The sequence below is a fragment of the Polistes dominula genome, unplaced genomic scaffold, assembly GCF_049000335.1.
Source record: "Polistes dominula isolate Pdom_NZ unplaced genomic scaffold, Pdom_raw_medaka contig_23, whole genome shotgun sequence".
NCBI classification, from domain to species: Eukaryota; Metazoa; Arthropoda; class Insecta; order Hymenoptera; family Vespidae; genus Polistes; species Polistes dominula.
In genome coordinates this window covers 6,015,750-6,036,807 of record NW_028300963.1, presented here as the reverse complement: position 1 = coordinate 6,036,807, position 21,058 = coordinate 6,015,750, and the positions used below count along the sequence as shown (strand labels likewise).

The 21,058-nt window shown below is 30.3% G+C and overlaps 2 protein-coding genes, 1 long non-coding RNA gene and 1 pseudogene across 3 annotated transcripts; 3 read left to right on the top strand and 1 right to left on the bottom strand.

The window, feature by feature from the left end:
- Positions 1–766: 766 nt before the first annotated feature.
- Positions 767–2,531, bottom strand: LOC149032567 (uncharacterized). Its single transcript, XR_016176595.1, has 2 exons — positions 2,260–2,531; positions 767–1,034 (listed from the first exon to the last, which is right to left on the bottom strand). It is a non-coding gene; the product is annotated as an uncharacterized LOC149032567 (long non-coding RNA).
- Positions 2,532–4,971: 2,440 nt separating this feature from the next.
- Positions 4,972–11,806, top strand: LOC149032566 (fatty acid synthase-like). Its single transcript, XM_089172774.1, has 8 exons — positions 4,972–5,119; positions 9,299–9,552; positions 9,633–9,864; positions 10,039–10,466; positions 10,554–10,847; positions 10,922–11,141; positions 11,220–11,380; positions 11,468–11,806. Exons 1-8 carry the CDS (start codon positions 4,972–4,974, stop codon positions 11,804–11,806), a joined length of 2,076 nt encoding a protein of 691 aa, XP_089028900.1.
- On the top strand, positions 4,972–16,824 carry LOC149032565 (fatty acid synthase-like). The gene is made up of 15 exons (XM_089172569.1): positions 4,972–5,119; positions 9,299–9,552; positions 9,633–9,864; positions 10,039–10,466; positions 10,554–10,847; positions 10,922–11,141; positions 11,220–11,380; positions 11,468–11,785; positions 11,878–12,182; positions 12,255–12,475; positions 12,541–12,815; positions 12,881–13,264; positions 13,831–15,665; positions 15,748–16,485; positions 16,629–16,824. The coding sequence occupies exons 9-15, from the start codon at positions 12,051–12,053 to the stop codon at positions 16,701–16,703; spliced, it is 3,660 nt and encodes a 1,219-aa protein (XP_089028695.1). The 5' UTR covers positions 4,972–5,119; positions 9,299–9,552; positions 9,633–9,864; positions 10,039–10,466; positions 10,554–10,847; positions 10,922–11,141; positions 11,220–11,380; positions 11,468–11,785; positions 11,878–12,050; the 3' UTR covers positions 16,704–16,824.
- Positions 16,825–18,818: 1,994 nt separating this feature from the next.
- LOC149032564 (uncharacterized) lies at positions 18,819–19,323 on the top strand (annotated as a pseudogene).
- The last annotated feature ends 1,735 nt before the right edge of the window (positions 19,324–21,058 follow it).

Below are 21,058 nucleotides of genomic sequence, written 5' to 3'. Positions count from 1 at the left end.
GAATGTTAATAGATATTTTTAATACATGTGTGCGAAGTGAGGTATTCTATGGCTTAAAAATCGAAACACGAGCCAAAGAAACGGCGCGTTTAAAACCGTAGACCGTAAGTGGTCTCCATTTGCTGGATGTTGGTTGTTTAATAAGCTTTCACCGCTCGTTCTTGTTATTAATTGAAATTTTGGATTGGACCAGCCTGTGATCGCTGCCTATTGAAAATTTATTCAGCACAGTTACATCCCGCACTATATCCTTTCTGTTAGATATGATAAAGTCGATTTCATCCTTTGTAGAACCGTCAAGGCTGGCCCAGGACCATTTTCACTGTGGATTTTTGCGATAGAAGCTGTTCATTGCAAATAGGTTATGTTGTAGAAGAAATTCAAGAAGCGTTTGACCTCTCTCATTCCTTTCTCCAAATCCATGGATTCCCAACGATATTTCGGTTTCGTCTTTCTTATGCCCAAATTTAGCGTTAAAGTCCCCTATTAGCATGCTGTAGTTGGTAAATTCTTGCTGTATTGCGGTATTTATATCATCATAGAATACTTCCACCTCAGTGTCCTAATGTGCTGATGTAGGTGCGTATACCTGGATAATTTTTAACGAGTATCTAGTGTTTAGTTTGTATATGAGGTACATTACTCTATTACTGATACTGTGGATCTTGGTGACATTTTGTATATGCTTTTTGTGTACTAGGAACCCGACTCCTCCTTCGTCTATGTGTTGGCCTTCTCTGTAGTATAGCAAACGGCCTGAATGAAGTGTTAGTTGTTATTCGTTTCTTCTTCTATGCTCGCTTATTCCTAGTATATCCCATTTGATATGGGAGAGTTCTTCCTCGAGTTCTTGTAGTTTCTGGGTCTTTTATAACGTTCTGGTATTTAAAGTAGCAATGGTCAGTTCCGGCGGAACTACGTTTTTAAATACATTATGCAAGTTATTTAAAGGTTGCCTACAAGCTGAGACAACACCTTCTCAATGGGATCGGGCAATAATTATAATACTTTATAAGAAAGGAGATATCACCAACCTGCAAAATTACAGACCCATTAGCTTACTGTCGCATATATATAAGCTGTTTATGAGAATTATTTGCAAGAGGTTAACAAATAAATTCGACCTATATCATCGAAAGTGAGAGGAAGATTGCATGGACAACCATTGCACAAAGCTGTGTAGAGAAATACAATGAAACGAAACACACAATCACTAGGTTCGCGCCGAACTTCCTACTAAAAAGCGAAAATGTAAATATTCTACTAAAAGAATTAAAATTAAAGTTTACAGAGGATGATCTAAAAAGAGACAGGGAACAAATCTTGAGAAATACGATTAAATCTCATAACTATAATAAGAGAATCTTTGATCTCCATAGAAAAGAACTACAGTTAGAAAGGGGAGACCGGGTTTACGTAGACAATGGAAATTGCCTAAACAAGAAAAAACTAGATTAACTAAGAATTGAACCATATAAAATAATAAAGAAGATTTCCAATTCAATCTACGAAGTCAACACCGGACATAAGAAAACAAAATCGAATCTCTTCGATATCACAAAGCTAACTCCGGCGGTAGATGGGCACGGAACAATTACTTCGAATATACGTACGTAATTGTTCCTCTTCAAGGGGGGTGGGGGGTGGTGATGTAAAGATAACCGCGACATTCGTGCAACCGTGTCATCGCTTCTCTTATGGTAAAGATCTTCATTACCGACGTTGAACCGATGATGATGTAAGAATAGGGCGTTGGCGTGATAATGACAGAAAGGATAAAAGAGTTTGCATAAGTAGAGATAAAGGAATATAACAGAGAAGATAAAGAAATTTTATAAGAGGAAAATAGAAATTGTAGGAGAATAAAAGAATCCTGGAATAAGAGCTTTAAACGTTGTTTCTTTTGTTTTACGGATAAGAGTTGGAAGAGAAATGAATTAACAAATATGTACATGGTGTAAATAAATCTTTTGTTCTACAGAGAAACGCAGTTGAGTTTTATTCTATTCTAACCTAAAATCGGAATAAGAAAAATCATATAACATGCATATTAACCCCACCAATGGTCCCAATCTTTCTCGGAATCTCTAGACTATTCTCAACCGATTAAACAAAAGACTTCTTTCTGATTTCCGGTTCGAGAATAATTGAGATATTTCGGGGCACCTACAAAACGATAACATCAGCTGATATCGCCATGCACGTTCGCTTTTCTTTCCTGCCACACACATTTGTATTCATAACGCTACATGTACTCACACTCATTCTCATATCGCTGCGTGCACTCACACTCATATCCATATTGCTACATATACTTTCAAATCTTTCAACGTTTCATGCATACCATACACTCGCACTCTTCATCTTTCTTCCACACTTACATATATATATATTTAATCCCACTCGTATACAATGTACACAATTCATATTATCAATTTGCATACAATACAACAAGAAAAAACATAGTCACCGTGATAATGTTCGTTTTGCAATAACATGGCTAATTGAGTTAATCTAAATTTTACACTGTCTCATAGCAATTCTTTATCGTAAACAATTACCTTTTTGACTACGATACACTCTCGAAAAAAAAAAAAACAGCAATTTAGACGGCGTACAGTAGTCCCAGACTTATAATATGTAGCCAAAAAATAACAATATAGTTTAATATTTTAGAAAATTAGTATATGAATTTTTTTGGAGTAGTTGACTACAAATCTAAAATTAGTTTTTTGAACAAAATAATGGGAGACATACAACCGAGGATAAAAACTATGTTAATTTGAATGAAAGTAATGTTATTTGTGGCAAGATCGTTATTTTAAACGTGTCTCCTTTTTTTATCGTAATTATCGGTAGGATTGTTAGATGTGTGCTAGATAGGTAAACATGAATTACCATTCACTGAATTATTATGACTTACCTCGTGTTTAAGACTCAACATAATAACTTATAATGTATTATATATATATATATATAGAAAGTGATTTATCAATAAAAGTTATTTATATTCATTAATCTTTTTGTATATTATTTATTTAGTGGTACGAAGGAGTAGTAATACCACAAATTTTCCAAGTGTTGCTGGTGGGTTGCAAACGAACAGGCGCACATTTTTATAGTTATATTAATAATTACAAATTAAAAGTACAAATAATATTATAATAATATTATATAATAAATTATCCTCGAGACTTGTATATTTGAAGGTTTCACTTTAAACTTGTGTGATATGCGCACATGTTTTATTTTTTAATTATATATAATAGATATATAGAAATTATATATATATTGTACTTCTTTGCATGACGTAGTACACCTTCCTCATATGCTAGATTCAATTATTTTCAACCTTTCTTTCTACACGTAGGAAAATTCCTCTTCTTTTACATATTAAATATTTTACTATATATGTACATTGTTTTATGAAATGTATTTTTAATAAGTAATTTATATCTATGATACTGAATGTTAATTAACATATTGTTGATCGGAAATTTTTTGAAGAACTTATTCTCACGTCACCTTCCTATTATTTGTAATTGGATTGAAAAGTTAATGAATTTTTCTTTTTCGTATGTAAACAATATAATAATAGTACAAGACAGTTTTTAATATTGAAATATCTATTTGCGTTACGTTTTTATTTTAAACAGCGTGATATGAAAAAAAAAAAGAACGTAATACGAGTTGACACGTGTCCAGGCAACAATGCTTATTGCAAAAAACTTATTGCTAAATACGATTAATTTACATGGAATAAGATTGCATATAAATAGTATAAAAGAATGTGAAGTTTATTCGTCATTTATTCTTTTTTTTTAATATAAATTATTGAAAAGGCTGCATACCTGTATTAGAATTAGAAGAGATACGCATTACACAGCGTGAAATTACGAATTTAAAATATATTCAAAAACGTAAGCACACACAGTTGAAATTTATACAAATATATTCAACGATGAATTGACTGATATTAGTACGGCTTTATCTTATTGAACAAAATTTCTTTAATTTGTTAATAAAACAAACTATATATTATAAATATGTTTATATATATATTTTTTTATTTTTTTATTTTTTTATTTTTTTTTATATTAAGTTATACTCGTTAATGATGCACAATCAACTATTATCCCAATAATATTAAATAATAATAATATTTGAGTAGTATAAATAATAATAAATAAAAATAAAATTTTGTAATAAATAATAATTCATTAGAAATAACATATATGAGCCGTAATATTGTTTTTACAGTCAGTAATATTTTTTATTTAAATGCGATAAAATTTAATGTGTGAAAGCAAGTAAAATAAGTTAAATAAATAATTGTAAATGTAATAAAGTTTTGTTTAATCGAGTACGAGGTAAATAAAACAAATGGAATTGAAAAAAACAAAAATTATTCTGTCACGTTAGTTTTGTAGAAATAGTAACGGCTAATGTCAAAGGTGTGTCACAAAAGGGTCGAATATGTAACAATTTAGTGCAGGGGTAGGCAACCTTTTTCAGCAACGGACTTATCCTAATTTTGAAATTTTTTGTCGGGCCAAAATCACATTTCTTAATAGTATTTAAAATTGCATTCATATTGTAAACATTACATTAAAAAAACACGAAATGTGAAAAAAAAATAGATTACATACAAAAAATAAGAAAAGAATAAAAAACCAATATACTTATATACTTGAAGATTTTAATGCAAAGTTTGCGTTTGGCGGGCCGCGAGTTGCTCAACACTGATTTAATGCATTTAGATATCACAAAAAAAAATTAATGACGAATAGATTTCCGTTTAAAATAGTACATTATTTGAATTGTTAATAAAATTTAAATGTTATTTAAATTTATTCTTAGAGTTCAATAAAAAGAGACAAAAGATTCGTACAAATCGCTTATATAAAAGCTTCATCGAGACAAACAGAGTTCATTTCGATAGTATTGTTCTTGTCGAATTATTCTAATAATATGACGTTAAAAGATTTTGACGATGATGCGGTTGTCATCTCTGGAATATCTGGAAAATTTCCAGAGAGTGATAATATTAACGAATTAACAGAAAATCTATTGAATGGAAAAGATTGCGTGTCCTCGGATCATACAAGATGGAAATTCAGTAAGTATAAATTAAATTAATTGTTACCTAAAATTATTAACCTGTCTGTTTACCGGGGAGTTGCCTTTTAAATTACGTAACTGTTTTTATTATTTACTTATTATTTATTATTATTTATGCCTATTATAACAGTTGGGCCTAAAAGGCTGTAGGCTAACATAGTAAAACACATTTTTTTGATAAAAATCAATTTTTTTATCCAATATATCGATTGCCTTCGAGAGTCTGAAAATTAGTTAATTAGTTTCGGCGATTACCTTCTCATCAGTGCTGAATATTTTTCCCTCGAGCATTCTTTTGAGATCTTAAAACAGGAAAAAATCATTGGGGGCCAGATTTGTTGAATACGGTTGATTGGGAAGTAATTCAAAGCCCAATTCATACAACTTTGCAATCATTTTTTTGATTGATTGTGAGCAAGCGCGGCACCAACTTTGCACACAGCTTTTGCATGTCCAAGTATTCATGTATTATATGTCCTACACGTTCCTTTGATATCTTTACAGTCTCAGCTAACTTAATGAACTTTACTTTACGGTCATACAAAATTATTTTCTGATCTTTCTTGATATTTTCGTCAGCAACAGCAACTTTCGGTCGTCCGCTGCGTGCATATACTCGACCCTCATTTCGTCTCGTTTAAGGGGATATTCTGGTCTAGAAATTTGAAAAAATTGAGTTTTTTTTTCCTATTTTTAAAGCTTCAACTTTTTAAGAATATGTCCTCAAGAGGATTTTTCAAAATTCCATTTATTTTCGGAGATATAGCTGTTTTAGTGACGCGACATCCTATATCCTACCCTTATTAAGCGAAACTTTGAACGCGTTTTTTTCGAAGCTGTTTTTTTTTTTCACAATTATCAAGATATCTCAAGTTCTACTCAACCGATTTGCTTGAAATTTAGTAAGAGTCTTCTCTATGCATTACTCTATCGTGCAATATAAAATCTTACAAAATTTTTAATTTTTACTATTTTTAAAAAAATCGAAAAAGTAAAAAAAGTGGTAAAAATAATGTATCTTGTTTCAAACAGCTGTAATTTAGCGATAAGAAAAACATTTTTCAATTCTTTTAGTTCGAACGATAGCGGCATTATTCTAAATTAATAATCCGTTTTAATTTTTTATTTCATATTACCAGGAGAGCTGCAATCTTGACATTTGTCGCGTCCCGTTTTTTTTCTTTTTTTTTTGGGGGGGGGGGGGGTCCCTCCACTTCATTAGCCTATATCTTTTTCAATTTTGAATTTTTTCACTATTTTTTTTTTTTTTTTTTTCCATGTATTCTCGAAATATTTATGAATATCTTGTAACATTGTAGATAGTGAAAATATTATTCGTCTTTTTGGAATTACACTTGAAAAAGTACCTAAAATTAATGCCTCTAGACCAGAATACCCCCTTTAACTTAGCAAATAACTTCTCAACGGTTGATTTTTCTGGTGCAGAGTCCGAATAATGTTTATCAAGCCAAGCCTTGACCTAAAAAGTATTTTTTTTTTTTCAATAATTAGCAATGTTTTATTAAAACACGAAAATCTTTTTTATTCATCTTTTTGAAAACAATAAATGCTGCTTCACTCAAAATTTTCACAAAAAAACTGCATCTTACGAACCAACTACTCGACAACTGCAAAATTTTTACTTATATCTTTTAAAGGTTAGTACTAACAAAAAATCATATGGATTTAATCCTAGTAATGCCATTTATGCATTAGCCTACGGACTTTTCAGTCCAACTGTTATATATGCTTATTATTATTATTATTATTATATATATATACGCCTAACCGAACTAAACTAACTAAATAAATACGCCTACGCCTAAGTTATTTAAATTTTAAAAACAAATGGCATAAATATCAATTTTAATTAGACCTTTGCCGAGGGCTACATAAACAACAGCTACAATTTATAGCTTTAATTGATAAACAAAGTCGTATTTGAATGTAGCTTCTGTATAGATACATATATTTACTATTTATTATTATTTATTATTATTTATTATTATTTATTATTATTTATGCTTAAAATAAATTAGATGACTATGAGCAAGTAACACTATGAAGACACTAACACGTTCCGTGTTAGGTGTACATATCACCAGTGGTACACTTACTATTAGACATATTTATTTAATGCGCTGATAATTTATGTTAACAATTGCTAAATTTTAATTAAATTGATTGTTAATCGGATTGGTTCGATGATAAGAAACTTGAAACTATTCGACTATTATTATTTATTACTACTAATTAATTCAAAATTTACATATTTTAATAGTCATCCAAGACCAATCGCAAACGCGTTTACATCACGTGGAGCTATATATACGACTAACTACGGTAAAATAAAAAGGAGTCATTCGAAGAAAGTCGGATCGATTCGGATATGTTTGTCTTTTTTTTCTTTTTTACTAAATATCGTGGCCGTTACAAAGCCGTCCGCCGTTCCGTTGTCTCACCGCCCATCGCTCCCTTGCCGCGCAAGCCCGACGACGGTCTGTAACATCACCGCTGCGTTTCATTTTTTGAAGTGAAAACTTCTTTAGAATAGGAGTTATCTGAAAAGTAAATAAACGGAAACGCAGCTATGAAACGGCTGCTATACTAAATAATGAGAGAAAAAGAGACAAACATATAGGATTGAGACTGCGAAAGAATGAGACGGAATATAGCTATACAGTTTTTCCTATTCTCCGTCTCCTCTTTATGCTATGCTTGGTAGTTATCGCTCCTGGTTTTATATGTGTGTGTTTGTGCGCGACTGCATACTACAAAGCGTGGACACGTAATCTTTCGATACTCGAAATGTTTGTGGGTACGAGCGATAGAAAGGTAAAAGAATAAACAGAGATAAGCACGTAGGTATGCGACAAAAGTATAAGGTCCAAACCAACCGACGGTCCAAATAAAGAAAGAAGGTGCGTGGACTGTTTTTACTTTACCAAACGTGTAATTTCTTTTCTATTTAAAAATGTTTCTATTTTTTTTTTATTGAAAAATTAATATTTAATTTATTATTTAGAAAATATTATAATAAATAATTATGAAGTACTTAGAATATATAATAATTGTATTGTCTGAAATATTTAAAAAAAAAAAAAAAAAAAAAAAAAAGGATTACCAGATAGATCAGAGAAAAAGAATTAGAGAATACTGTGGAATAAATGAGGAGCAGCTGACAAATTCCTATTCAAAAGCAAGTAAATTACTGTCACATTTTTATATTTTTCTTCTTTACAAAATATATTTGATGCATAAAGACAAAATATGTCTATTAAATTTGATTTCCATATGTTTTTATGAAAAATATCCAAAGAGATCTATTGACCCATGCATATATGAAACTTATATTACAAATTGTGATTTTAAGAAAGTGATATTTAAGAAACTTATACTATTTTTTGAATAAAATAAAAACATTTTAAAGATGTTGAACGCCTAGTGTGAATCGGTAGAGCTTACCACGGAGCTGAAATTTGAGACTCGTAGTGTACACAGTTGGATAAGCTGTGAGAGCGATATGATTCAATGCATTTTTTAGATTTTTCGTTGTTCAAATCTTTATTTAGACGATAGTATTTAGAAAGATAAACTTGTGGTTAAAGAATAAAGACAAGACACGTTATAAATAATAAAGGATCTCGAAGTGTGGTAGGCTATTGAGATGGAAAAGCATTTCTCGAAAAGATCTCTATTATTAAATCTTTCATTACATCTGTACCAGATCCTTCGTTCAGTCCAGCAGTATTTTCCATATGTATTTCGTAACATTTTTATTTTGTCATTCCTAAAATGTTTGTGAATGATGAAAACCATCCTAACAAATAAAATTTTCTATCTGAGTTTCACAAAAAGGATATTCTATATTTACTTAGTTTACGACGCATTATATTTTCCTCGATAAATATCCTACGATTTTGGTGTCTATCTACGACTATCGCACTTAACATTCCATTTTTATTGCTTGAATTTGGAAAAGTGTACTTTTTATCAGCTATTCCACCAAGAGACCATACCGGTGATCTTTATTATATATGGTAATAATATTATATTATATAAATCCTACAATTATCTTACTCTTGAAACTGTGCATTCGTCTCATTCTCTCGAAACGTAGATTTTTGAAGGTTTCACTTTTAACACGTGTGATCTGCACACATGATTTTTTTTCTAGATCCTATGTCTAAAATACCATCTTGTTTGGGAATAATTTCTGGTTTAACGAAATTCGACAATGTCTCTTTTGGAATTAGTACATTCCAGTCAAATAATATGTCGCCAGAGTCAAGAATTGCAATTGAAACTACGTTTGAAGCAATCATTGATGCTGGAATAAATCCTGCAGAGCTACGCGACAAGAAAATCAATGTTTACGGGGTATTGAGTTTATATGAGTCAGATGTTAATGCTATAAACATTAAAGGAAAGGTAAGTTAATAGATTCATATAATGGATTCCATACAAATGTAAATTAACTTTATGTATAGTTCGCTTTATTTTCATAATAGAAAGATGGATATTCTTTAACTGGTAATTGCCGTGCTATGCTATCAAATCGGATTTCATTTGTTATGAGTCTAATTGGATCAAGCTGTAGTATTGATTCAAGTTGCACATCAAGTGCAGTAGCAATTCAAAAAGCTTACCAAGCTATTAAAGCTGGAGAATGCGATAATGCGATTGTATGTGGTGGAGTCTTAAGTTTATTTTCTAAAACATCCTATCAACTCTCTGAATTAGGTAAAATAAGAGTATGTCAAGAATAATTACTTCCAGTACTTACATATAAAGAAAAAAAAGGCAACTGTTTCTTGTAATTTGATCATATAAATAATAATGAAAATTTCTACATAATCAAATGAATATTTTCCTAATTTATAAATAATTTTGGGTTGTATAAATTTCGTGATTTAGGTTTGTTGTCATCCGACGGGCTAAACAGGTCTTTCGACAAAAATGCTTCTGGATTCTTAAGAAGCGAGTCAATAGGAACTATTTTCTTACAAAGAGCTAAAGATGCAAAGCGAGTATATGCTGAGGTCGTTAATATTTGTGTTAGTTACACTCCAGCAATTTCAAGAAAAACTTGTATATTTTCTACAGCTGAATTTCAAGCTCAAATAATGAAACAGACATTGAAACAATGCAGTTTAAGACCTAGCGATGTAAATTACATCGAGGCTGATGGTACAGCAATCAAATCAATGGATCTAGAAGAATTAAAGGCGATAGATCTTGTTTATGGTCAAGATCGAAGTTATTCTAATCCTCTCTTAATAGGATCTATTAAATCAAACATTGGTTATACATTTAATAATAATACATTAAATTCGATAATCAAGGTAAAATAACTGAAAAGACAAAATTAAATTTAACACAATACAAATTTATTTTCATATTCTACATTATATTCTCTTTGTAATTTCTAGGTACTAATTGCTATGGAGACCGGAGTTATACCACCGAATCTTCATTATTCCGAGCCTCCGGAAGAAGCTCAATGTCTTCAGGAGGGACGCGTAAAAGTCATTACAAAACCAACAATTTGGACGGATTGCTACGCTGCTGTTAACACAGCTGCATTAAATGGTTCCTTCTCACACATTATCTTAAAACGCCATTCAAAAGAGAAGCTGGGTAGAAAGCTTTCACAAAATAATATGCCACGGCTTTTTGTAGCTTCTTGTCGAACTCAGGAAATGATAACATCGATCTTTAATACCGTAGGTTATTTATTTTACGACAAAACTAATTATACAAAATGATTGTTAATAATATGGTATACCTACGTGTTTAGTTGAATTCGAACAGAGGAGATGATGAATTTGCTCAGTTAATTAATGATATTACTGAGAAACCATTTCCTCAATCATTGTATTCTGGATATACAGTAATTCCAGAATCTGAAGTAACTAATTCAGAACAATCGATAGAGATGATTGATAATAATTTGTCACTTCAATCTCGACAGATATGGTTTGTTTTTTCGGGGATGGGATCACAATGGACTGGAATGGGTAATACAAATTTTACATATAAATAATAAAAAAGATGTTACTTGATAGCTATTAAATTTCAAAATAAATCTTTTTTAGGTGAGTCACTGATGAAAATACCAATCTTTGCTGAAGCAATAAAAAGGTGTGATGATGTTTTAAGACCTCGAGGTTATGATATTATGCATATTATATGTGACAAAGATCCAACTATATACGATAATATTATAAATTGCTTTTTAGGAATAGCGGCAATACAAGTAATAATATATATTTAATATTTACACTTTATTATTTTTTATTTCTTCTTATCTTTGTATAAATAATTTCTCATGATTGTTACACAGATTGGTCTAGTGGATATTTTATATGCTGTTGGCGTTAAACCGAATTACATGATCGGGCATTCTGTTGGTGAGCTTGGTTGTTCTTACGCAGATGGTTGCTTTTCTGCTGAAGAAATGATTTTAAGTGCTCTTTCTCGAGGTTTGGCTTCTTTAGAAAGTGACTTAATACACGGAACGATGGCTGCAGTTGGTCTTGGCTACCAACAAATTCGAGATATTTGCCCTGAAGACATTGACGTTGCATGTCATAATGGACCAGAAAGCTCTACAATAAGTGGACCAACCGAATCAATAAATGTTTTTGTAAAAGAATTACAGGTAATTCTTAGCAGATTTTAAGTAGATTTTTTAATAGACAGTCATAATAATAAGGTTTTTTTTTTAATAGAGTCCTAATTTTTCATTTTTAGAATAAAGGAATATTTGCTAAAACCGTTCCAACTAATAATATTGCATATCATAGTCGTTACATTTCTCCAGCTGGTCCAAAGTTGTTGGATTACCTAAAAAAGTCATTCCTTTTCCAAAAGAGCGCAGTTCTCGTTGGATATGCACGTCTATTCCACAAAACGAATGGCTTTCGATGAAAGCTCAATTTTCTTCACCTGAATATCATACAAATAATCTTCTTTCTCCTGTTTTATTCGAAGAAGTAATAAAACTTATTCCAAGGAATGCTATAACCATTGAAATTTCACCGCATGGACTGCTACAGGTTTATTATTTAGAATAAAATATTTATTGTATGTTATTTTACCAATATAACTTATTACATTTTATTCATCAGGCAATTCTGAACAAATCGTTAAAAGAAAACTGCATTAATTTACCATTAACAAGACGGGGTAATAAAGATAATTCAATCTTATTACTATCAACATTAGGAAAGCTTTATAATCTTGGGTTACCCATTACGCCAGGGAAGCTCTATCCGAGTATTTCCTATCCTGTTTCTAAAGGAACGCCTTCGATCTCTTCACTTATCCAATGGGAACATAGTTCTGATTGGTGAGTATATAAAATAGACTTTTCTAAAATGAATTGTACAAACTACTATTTCATATGTTGGACAGGAACGTGGAAGGTGATAAAACGTATGAAATTCAACAAGCCGAAGAACTGATAGATCTGGAATCAGATAAATACAAATTTTTACGAAACTTTAAAATGAACGATAAAGTTACTATTTCTTTAGCTGTCTATTCGAAATTAGTTTTAAATGTTTACTTAAATTTAAATCCACACAAGCATGACAATTCTTTTATACTGGAAAATATTATAAATCACAATGAATTACTAAAAATACCTGAGAACAACAAAATACATTTAATAATTATGATATTTAAAGGTAAAAATTGTAATCATCAAAATATATTATTTCATAACTATGTTTGAAAAAATGTAAAATTTTAGGCTCAGGAAAATTTGAAGTTAAATGTAAAGAAGGAATCATGTTAGCTTCTGGAACTATACGAGTAGCAGAAACTGGAAAAGAAGTTATTCCTGAAATTATTTTACTGAAAAAGGAAACAGAATTTTTAAACGAAGAAGATATTTATTTAAATCTTCATTTACGTGGTTACCAGTACGAAGAATCTTATAATATTATTAGCAGACTTTCTACATCGTGTACCAATGGAACGTTTAAATGGAGCAGTGATTGGATGTTATTACTAGAAGGATTAATTCAAGTGCATATTATCAGCAGTAGGAACAAAAATATGTTGATACCGAGTAGGATAGAAAAACTCGTCATCGACTTGGCACAATTAACTGACAAAATGAAAGAAAATAATGGTAAGCATTTGAATGTTAATGTTAACTTTTTCGTGGTTATTAAGATGAAATATAGACCAAGAGTTGTGTGTAAAACTCTTCAAATTCTCTAACAGATAAATCAAAATTAGAATGTATTTATACTACTTTATGATCATATTAGGAGTAAAACGAAATAAATTTAATTTTCATTTATTTATAATTAAAGAATAAACAATTAAAATTTATATTATTTATTGAATTTTGCCTTGATATTAAATTATTTACAATTATTTCGTTATTTGTAATAATCGGCAGTCTTTTCGTAACGTTTTCGTACTAACAGTTATAATTGTAAAATAATAAAAAATTTATTAAAACAAAAGTCATTGTTAAGAAAGAAGGCAATATCTCTAATTTTCTTTTAAACCATATTCAAGTAATTTCTGCATTAAACATTCTCGTAAATTATAATTGTTATTTTATTGAAATACATTTTTTTAAACAATTATTTAAATATTTTTTTTGGTAAGTTCCTCCACACAAAAAAAAACGACATATATCATAGTCTAATAAATTATACAGTATATTATGATTTGTTTTCACAGAGCTATCTATGAAATTCGACAAACAGATAAATGTGATAGCTTGCCCCGGAATTGAGATGATTGGGATTCAATTTCAAGAAATAATATTTGACAACAGTCATTGGGAAATTATCGCGGATGAGCTTCGATTTATCCAGAATATAGATAAAACAAAGATGAATATTGACGACGTATTAAACGTAGTACTAGGAATAATTTCCACAAATATTAGCAAAAAAAATATAGAAAAGATATTGGTAATAAATGACTCAGAAAACAAAAATGAAAACATTTTGGAGTTTCTCGAGAATATCATACAAAGGACGAGGAAAAACCTCAATATAAAATTAATTAGCAGAGAGTTCCTTAATCAGACAATGAATGAGGATTTTATTTTGACGATTATAAATAATGCGCATTTTAAGGATATAAGAAAATTCATTAGTACTCTTGGTAAAGAATCATTTTTATTGACAATCATAGAAACAGAAGAGAAAGATAATGTGATTTCTGCATTAGCAAGTGTTGGATTAAATGTCATCTTAAAAATCAACATTTCTCTTTGTCGTATTGTTCTACTTTTACGTAAAGAAAGAAATTTAAGAAAAGCGATTGTTTTAAATAACCAAGAAAACTGTCTAGATCGGTTAAAGATCTGTTTACGAGATTCAAAATATGACAATGTTTTATTTGTGGTTAACACTATCCAGGATAATGATTTATTTGAGATACTTCAAGGTATAAGACAAGAACCGGGATATAAGAAACTCCATATTTTCGATCTACAAGATGCAAAAGCACCAAAATTCTCACTTCAAAATGAATTCTATGAATCACAAGTAAAACTCAATCTTCGTGAAAACGTCTTAGCGCCAAATGGGGAATGGGGCACATACAGATGGATGCCATTGCCAGTGAAGCTCACTTCTTCTTTTCGTAAGAAAGCAAAAATTAATAAACCAATTTCTTTAGAATGGACGGAAGACCTACCATTGTCTAGAAGAAAAAATGAAAGTGTCGTAAAAGTAGAGTTTGCAGCATTCGACTTGAGTGTTTACGAGTACTATTTAAATAGTGACGTCAGCTTAGAATCACAAATATTTCTTACAGAATATTCAGGAAGAGATGAAAAAGGTCGTAGAGTAATGGGGCTTGTTAATAATTTAACTATAAGTAATGAAATTTTACCAGATCCAGATTTAACTTGGATTATTCCAGACACTATGAGCTTCGAAGATGCTGCAACGATTCCCCAAGCTTATTTGGCAGCTTTTATTATTTTACATTCAGATAAATGGAGGTTAAAAACAATTAAAACTGTATTGATACATTTTGGTGCTAGTGATATAGGACAGGCTCTTATAAATTTATCTTTATTATATAATTTTGATGTTTACACTACTTATAAAACGGAAGCAGAAAAACGAGTGATCGAGACAATACGACCAAGCTTACCACAGACTCATATTATAAATGTTAATAATTATAAAAGTTATATTCAAAATATTACAAAAGGCAAAGGTTTTGATTTTGTAGTTGCAAACTTTTCCATCTTAGACAATATGGCAGATTGTATAGATATTGTTAAAACTTTAAAACATTTAGTAATGATTTACGATTGTAAAGGGCCTAGTTACAATCCGATACCACTATCTAATTTTATACGATTCCTAAGTATGTACGGCTACTGTTTACAAGACCTTATTAAGTTGCCAACGAAAATTAAGAGAGAAGCAGCAGATCTGATGAGAACAGCTCTTAAAATGGGCAGCTTAAAACCAATTATATCACGAAGACTTTTTCTTCAAGGAGCAACGGAAGAAAGAAGCATTGATGCTTGTGAACGTTATGGAAAAGTAAATAATTATTTATACTGTTTATCTAATAAAATTTAATTTTCTTTTTTGACAATTATATTAAAAATGCATTTTTTTGCAGGTTTTAGTCAACTTGCAAGAAGACAAAACACTTTCCAATATCATTTCTCAATTTTGGTTCTATAGTGATAAATGCTACCTTGTCATCGATGGTTTCAATATCTTTGGCAAAATTCTGATCGAGTGGATGATCGAACAAGGAGTTAAAAAATTAATCATCGCTTCTGATATGTCTATAGAGGGTCACGAATGTGCGGTCCTTAAATGGCGCGAAAATGGAGTAACGGTCATTGTCCGACATGAAGATGACTTAAGCAATGTCACATGTATTGAGAAATTATTCAAAGAAGTTTTAACTATAGGTCCACTAGATGGCATATTTGATCTACAAAGAACGAAGATTGATTCTTCAATTTCTTCGTTAAAATATTTCAAAGTTACTGAAATACTAGATGAATATAGTAGAAAGTTTTGTCTGTCTCATGTTAAATTATTTATTTTCTCTTCGTTCGACTTAAACGGAGATGGATTAAGAGACACTAATATTGAAAAATTATGCAAAAAAAGAAAAGAATCTTCCCTTCATGGTTTAATTATTTTATTGCCTAATCTTTTAGAAAATGCAGTAGCTGACAATAAATATAAAAATGTATATTACAAAAAAATGTCATTACTTTTAAAACGATTAAACTCTATACTATGCACAGAATCTTCAATAATCGCTGTTCGCCATTTAATAAAAGATAATTCCGTAGATGGCAACGAGAAAAATATTCTTGTTGGGGAGACCGAAAAGGAGGTAATTTATTTTATTTTTATGGTATAAATTTCATTATTCACTTTTTGTTTCCATTAGCTAACGATAGTATTATTATTTTAAATATTTTTATTAAATATAAGCTTTACATCTTATTAATCATGATTGTGTTTAAAATTATTTAGCTACGATTTGAAGAAAACAATCTACAAGAAGAGGAAGTACGTCAGTTCGAAAAATACATATATAACTATGATTAAATAAATACATAATATTTTAAGGAAATAATGCAAGTTACTGTACTTAAAGTATACACGATCAATACGTTTAATTAATTTTCTCTTTGTATCTTAAAAAATAAATAAACAAAATTATACTGTTTTTCGATTTTTATGGCTCTTTCTCCTCTTTTTGCGACTAGTTATTCTAAGTTATTCACTTGTTCCATGAAACACATTTTCTACTGTCTTATACGTATGTAGGTACATAGCTTTGTCCAAGCAAAAAAGTTTTCACTAAAAAAATGTTCTGCGATTAATTATTTTAGAGATGAAGAAAAAAAAAACTAATACGACATGTTGCTATTAAGGTTGTCTTTAACATTTAACGATAACTATCGGTCAATTTTATCATTTATAAACTTTTATGAAACTTTTACATTGTTACGTTCTTTTGTCTACTACCAGTATTTTATGCGCCGTTCAATCATCCCCTATGCGTTCCACGTGACATGCCCATCTTAATTATCTTGATTTTACGACGTTAATGATGTCCGTCTTGTTATACAGTTGATCTACTTATACGTTATGGAGTTTTCTTCATTCGTCCGTTTCTTCATCGCGTTTTGCACGGTAGATGTGGCAAAAAACTTTATTTTTTTAAACCATAAATTTTGTTTTGTCCCGCAACGTAAGCGACATCATTTCAACACCATAAGGGGTTATGCCTAGTTAGAATTTTCAAAAAATCAATTTTTTTTTTTTTTTTTTTTTTACATTCTCAGAATGTACATATATTTAAATATATTCTCTGAAAATTTAAAGCTAATCCGATAAATATTTTCGGAGATATACTTGAATTTGTAAGGCCATGTCAGAGTGTAAAGTTGTGCGTTCTGTTCTGTTAGGTACCAAATTTTTTGTAGACTTTCTGTGAAACAGATCTTGCGATAAGCCTATGAAATAAAATATCATGAAATACGATAGGTAGCAGAGATAAGATATTGTTTACCTAAATATTAAGTATTTTCTGCGATAAGTCATTGTACGATCCGAAATGATCGTACGGTAATAATCTATAAGTTAAATCGCGCGCGTCCGATTCTATCGATTTAAACTATAGATCGATACTCATTGCGAGCATCGATACTAGTGACTATCGAAACGTTCTCACAGTTACCCCCACATCTCGCATCCCAACTTCTCACATCTCTAGTGCGTACGCCCTGCTGGGCCAGTACAAAGGGGCATTTTTTCTATTTCACGACCGGACGCCTACGACGACACATCTTCAACAACTAAGGATTATAGAAGCCATATTAGACAAAAGATTTAAGAATTCACAAGGGACAACGAAGAGAATATCCTAATCTTTAAGACTTGTGAAAATAAGCCCATTCAACATCGCAACCCTTAAGGTCGTGATCGCTATACTTGAGGAGTGCAAGAGGTGAGATCTTTCCATTATATATATATATATTTCACATCGACGTTATTTACCGCGTGGTAACACCACGTGGTACACTCTTATTGTATAATCAAATATCATCCAGGGTTTTTATGCCACAAGGCTTTTCCCTGACAAGCCAATAAAGCTTCGCATCTTTTATTGGCTCAATCACGTGTTTTATTTTACACCTTAACCTAACCCTTTATTCTCCACTTCATAGCATATACAAAATTGCCAGAGGACTCTTAGTTGAGGAATTTAGGCTATAACAGTCATTATGTGAAATGTAACTCTAGTGACGGAAAATTAAAATTTAAAACTGCATCTCCCCGTGGATTTGCTTTTAAAATCGTTGTAGTGTGTGATAAGTGTGAAAATCGTGTTAATGTTCAATAGAAAAACTCAAAGTTCGTTATAGAAACTATATAGGTGATGGCGATTCAAAAACATATTCTGGGATTCTGAAAGCTGCTCCTTACGGTGAAGTCAAAGTTGTCAAAAAAGAATATATCGTGCATGTTCAGAAGTGAATGGGTACACGACTCCGCGAGCAAGTAAAACAAAATACAGAAACAGTTAAAAAAGGTGGAAAAAAAATTACAAAAAAAGTACTTTTAGGGAAAGGTAAACTCACGGCTAAGCTATTAAATAAGCTGACAGTTTACTATGGCTTGGCAATAAGGAGAAATTGTGATTCTGTGAATAATATGTATAATGCAATTTGGGGAACATATTATCATTATTGTTTAACTGATTAGAAGCCTCAACACGAAATGTGCCCAGGTGGAGAAGGTTCATAATGTAGTTGGCAGCAAGGGCTAGCAACAGACACATTAACTTCTTACACCTATGATTATCCAACTTTATCAGCTGATGTTGCTAAAGCTATATATCCAATTTATAAAGACCTTAGCAACGTAAAATTATGGGAAAGGTGTGTTAATGGATTTACACAAAACAATAATGAGAGTTATAATCAATTAATATGGAAAATAACTCCAAAAATTGTTCCATGTGACTCTAACGTTGTTGAAATAGCGGCTTACTATGTAGCTGGAATTTTTAATGAAGGTACATAATCATTATTGTACTTTATGAGTGCATTATGACTTTCATGGGAGCACGCGAGAAAGAAGAATGGCTCGACGACAACACAAGCTGGACTTATTAGAAGCTACCGATATGACAAAAGGTCCCTCTTATGGCCCTTGAATAATGATACCATGTAAGTTGAAGACAAAAATTTTAACTATGTGTAAACTACTTTTGAAAATTTAAACGCGTTTTTCTCAAAATGGTGTTTTCCAAGTCGGTGATTTCGATTTCTCAGAAATGGCTTAACCGATCGATCTTAAATTTTTACAAAATCTTCTTATATATATATATATATATATTTGTCAGGTATTAAAACGAAGGAAAAAAATTTTAAATAATTATTGCTATTTTTTTTTTTTTTTTTTTTTTTATTTTATTAATTTAGAGCAAAAGTTTCAGTCAAAAACGAGACATTATTTTTTCAAATATTTAAAATCTTTTTTTTCTCTGTTTTTTTCTGTTTTTTTTCCTTCGTTTTCTCTGTTATGCTGTTCTCTTTTATGCTAACACAGCCTAGTTTTCTAATACGTTCATTTAATATTATTTTTAAACTTCTCAATGAAGTCTAATTATAATACACTTAGAATTTCGTTGAGTTTAAATTAAGCACAAAAAAAGATCAATTTTGTAATTTTACATTTACATCATATCATATTTGAGTATATTTATTTAAAAAGTTGTTTTTATAAAAATATATGAATATATGACAATATGGTAATAGGAAAAAATGGAAAAAGCAACATTATGTCGTATGTAAATTTGAAAAAAACTTGTAATAAAAAATTAATTAAAATAATTGAATTAAAATGCGTCAACTATAGAGACTTTTGAATACTTACAAAACCTAGATATCTTAATATCGATAAAAAAATAATAAATAATCGCGCTATAAACTACTCTAATAAAAAGTAAGTAACTTATTGTAAATGTGTGCGGATGTGATTTATGACTGAAAGAAGAATGGAGCGCTGTGAATAATGACGACCTATACAAATAACAAAACACGAAACATCCATTTCTTTAATTCATTGTACTTAATAACATTAATTATTCTATTTTATATTTACATTTCATAATAATATCATAATCACTAATCATAAGAACACAAAAAGAAACATTATCAATCTTTTAGTTCAATGGAGTGTACGATATTTTTGGTTAGTCCATCTTTAGCCAACACAAACAAACTGGATGGTTTACCTAAGCGAGAACATGCCACGTATAATTGTCCGTGTAAAAAACACGGTTTACTCAAATCTAAGCTACAAACAGACATTGTTTGACCTTGCGACTTATTGATTGTCATTGTGAATGCCAATTTAATTGGAAATTGAACGCGTTTGAATTCAATTGATACATCTGGACCATTAGTCCATCAATTTGACCCTCTGCGTTTAGCTGGCATTGTAAACTGGAAAAAATACACATAAATAGATCAAATTGAAGTACTTAATGATGAAAAACAGAATACTGATAATATATTTGTTCTTTTATTATTTTACCTGAGCAGATATATCAACTATAAAGACTTCTGGAGTTAGTGATAGGCTATGGTTTGATAAATATGCTAAAATTAATAAAGAAATTGAACATGTGATCAACAATACTGCTTTTATAATAAAACATTATTTATCTTTTAAATGAATAGTTTGCTTAATAAAAAACTTTAGTTGATATATTAAAAAATATAATGTCTTTTAAGTAAAAATTAGAAAATCTTATTAACTTACGTTGCTTTGATATCGCTTGTATGCAAATGCAACGACAAAGTCTTGTTAACACTCAATTTTTAGTGTCAGAAGTGTTAGAAGTCATAAATATTATCGCCTCGATCATAAAGGTAATGAATATA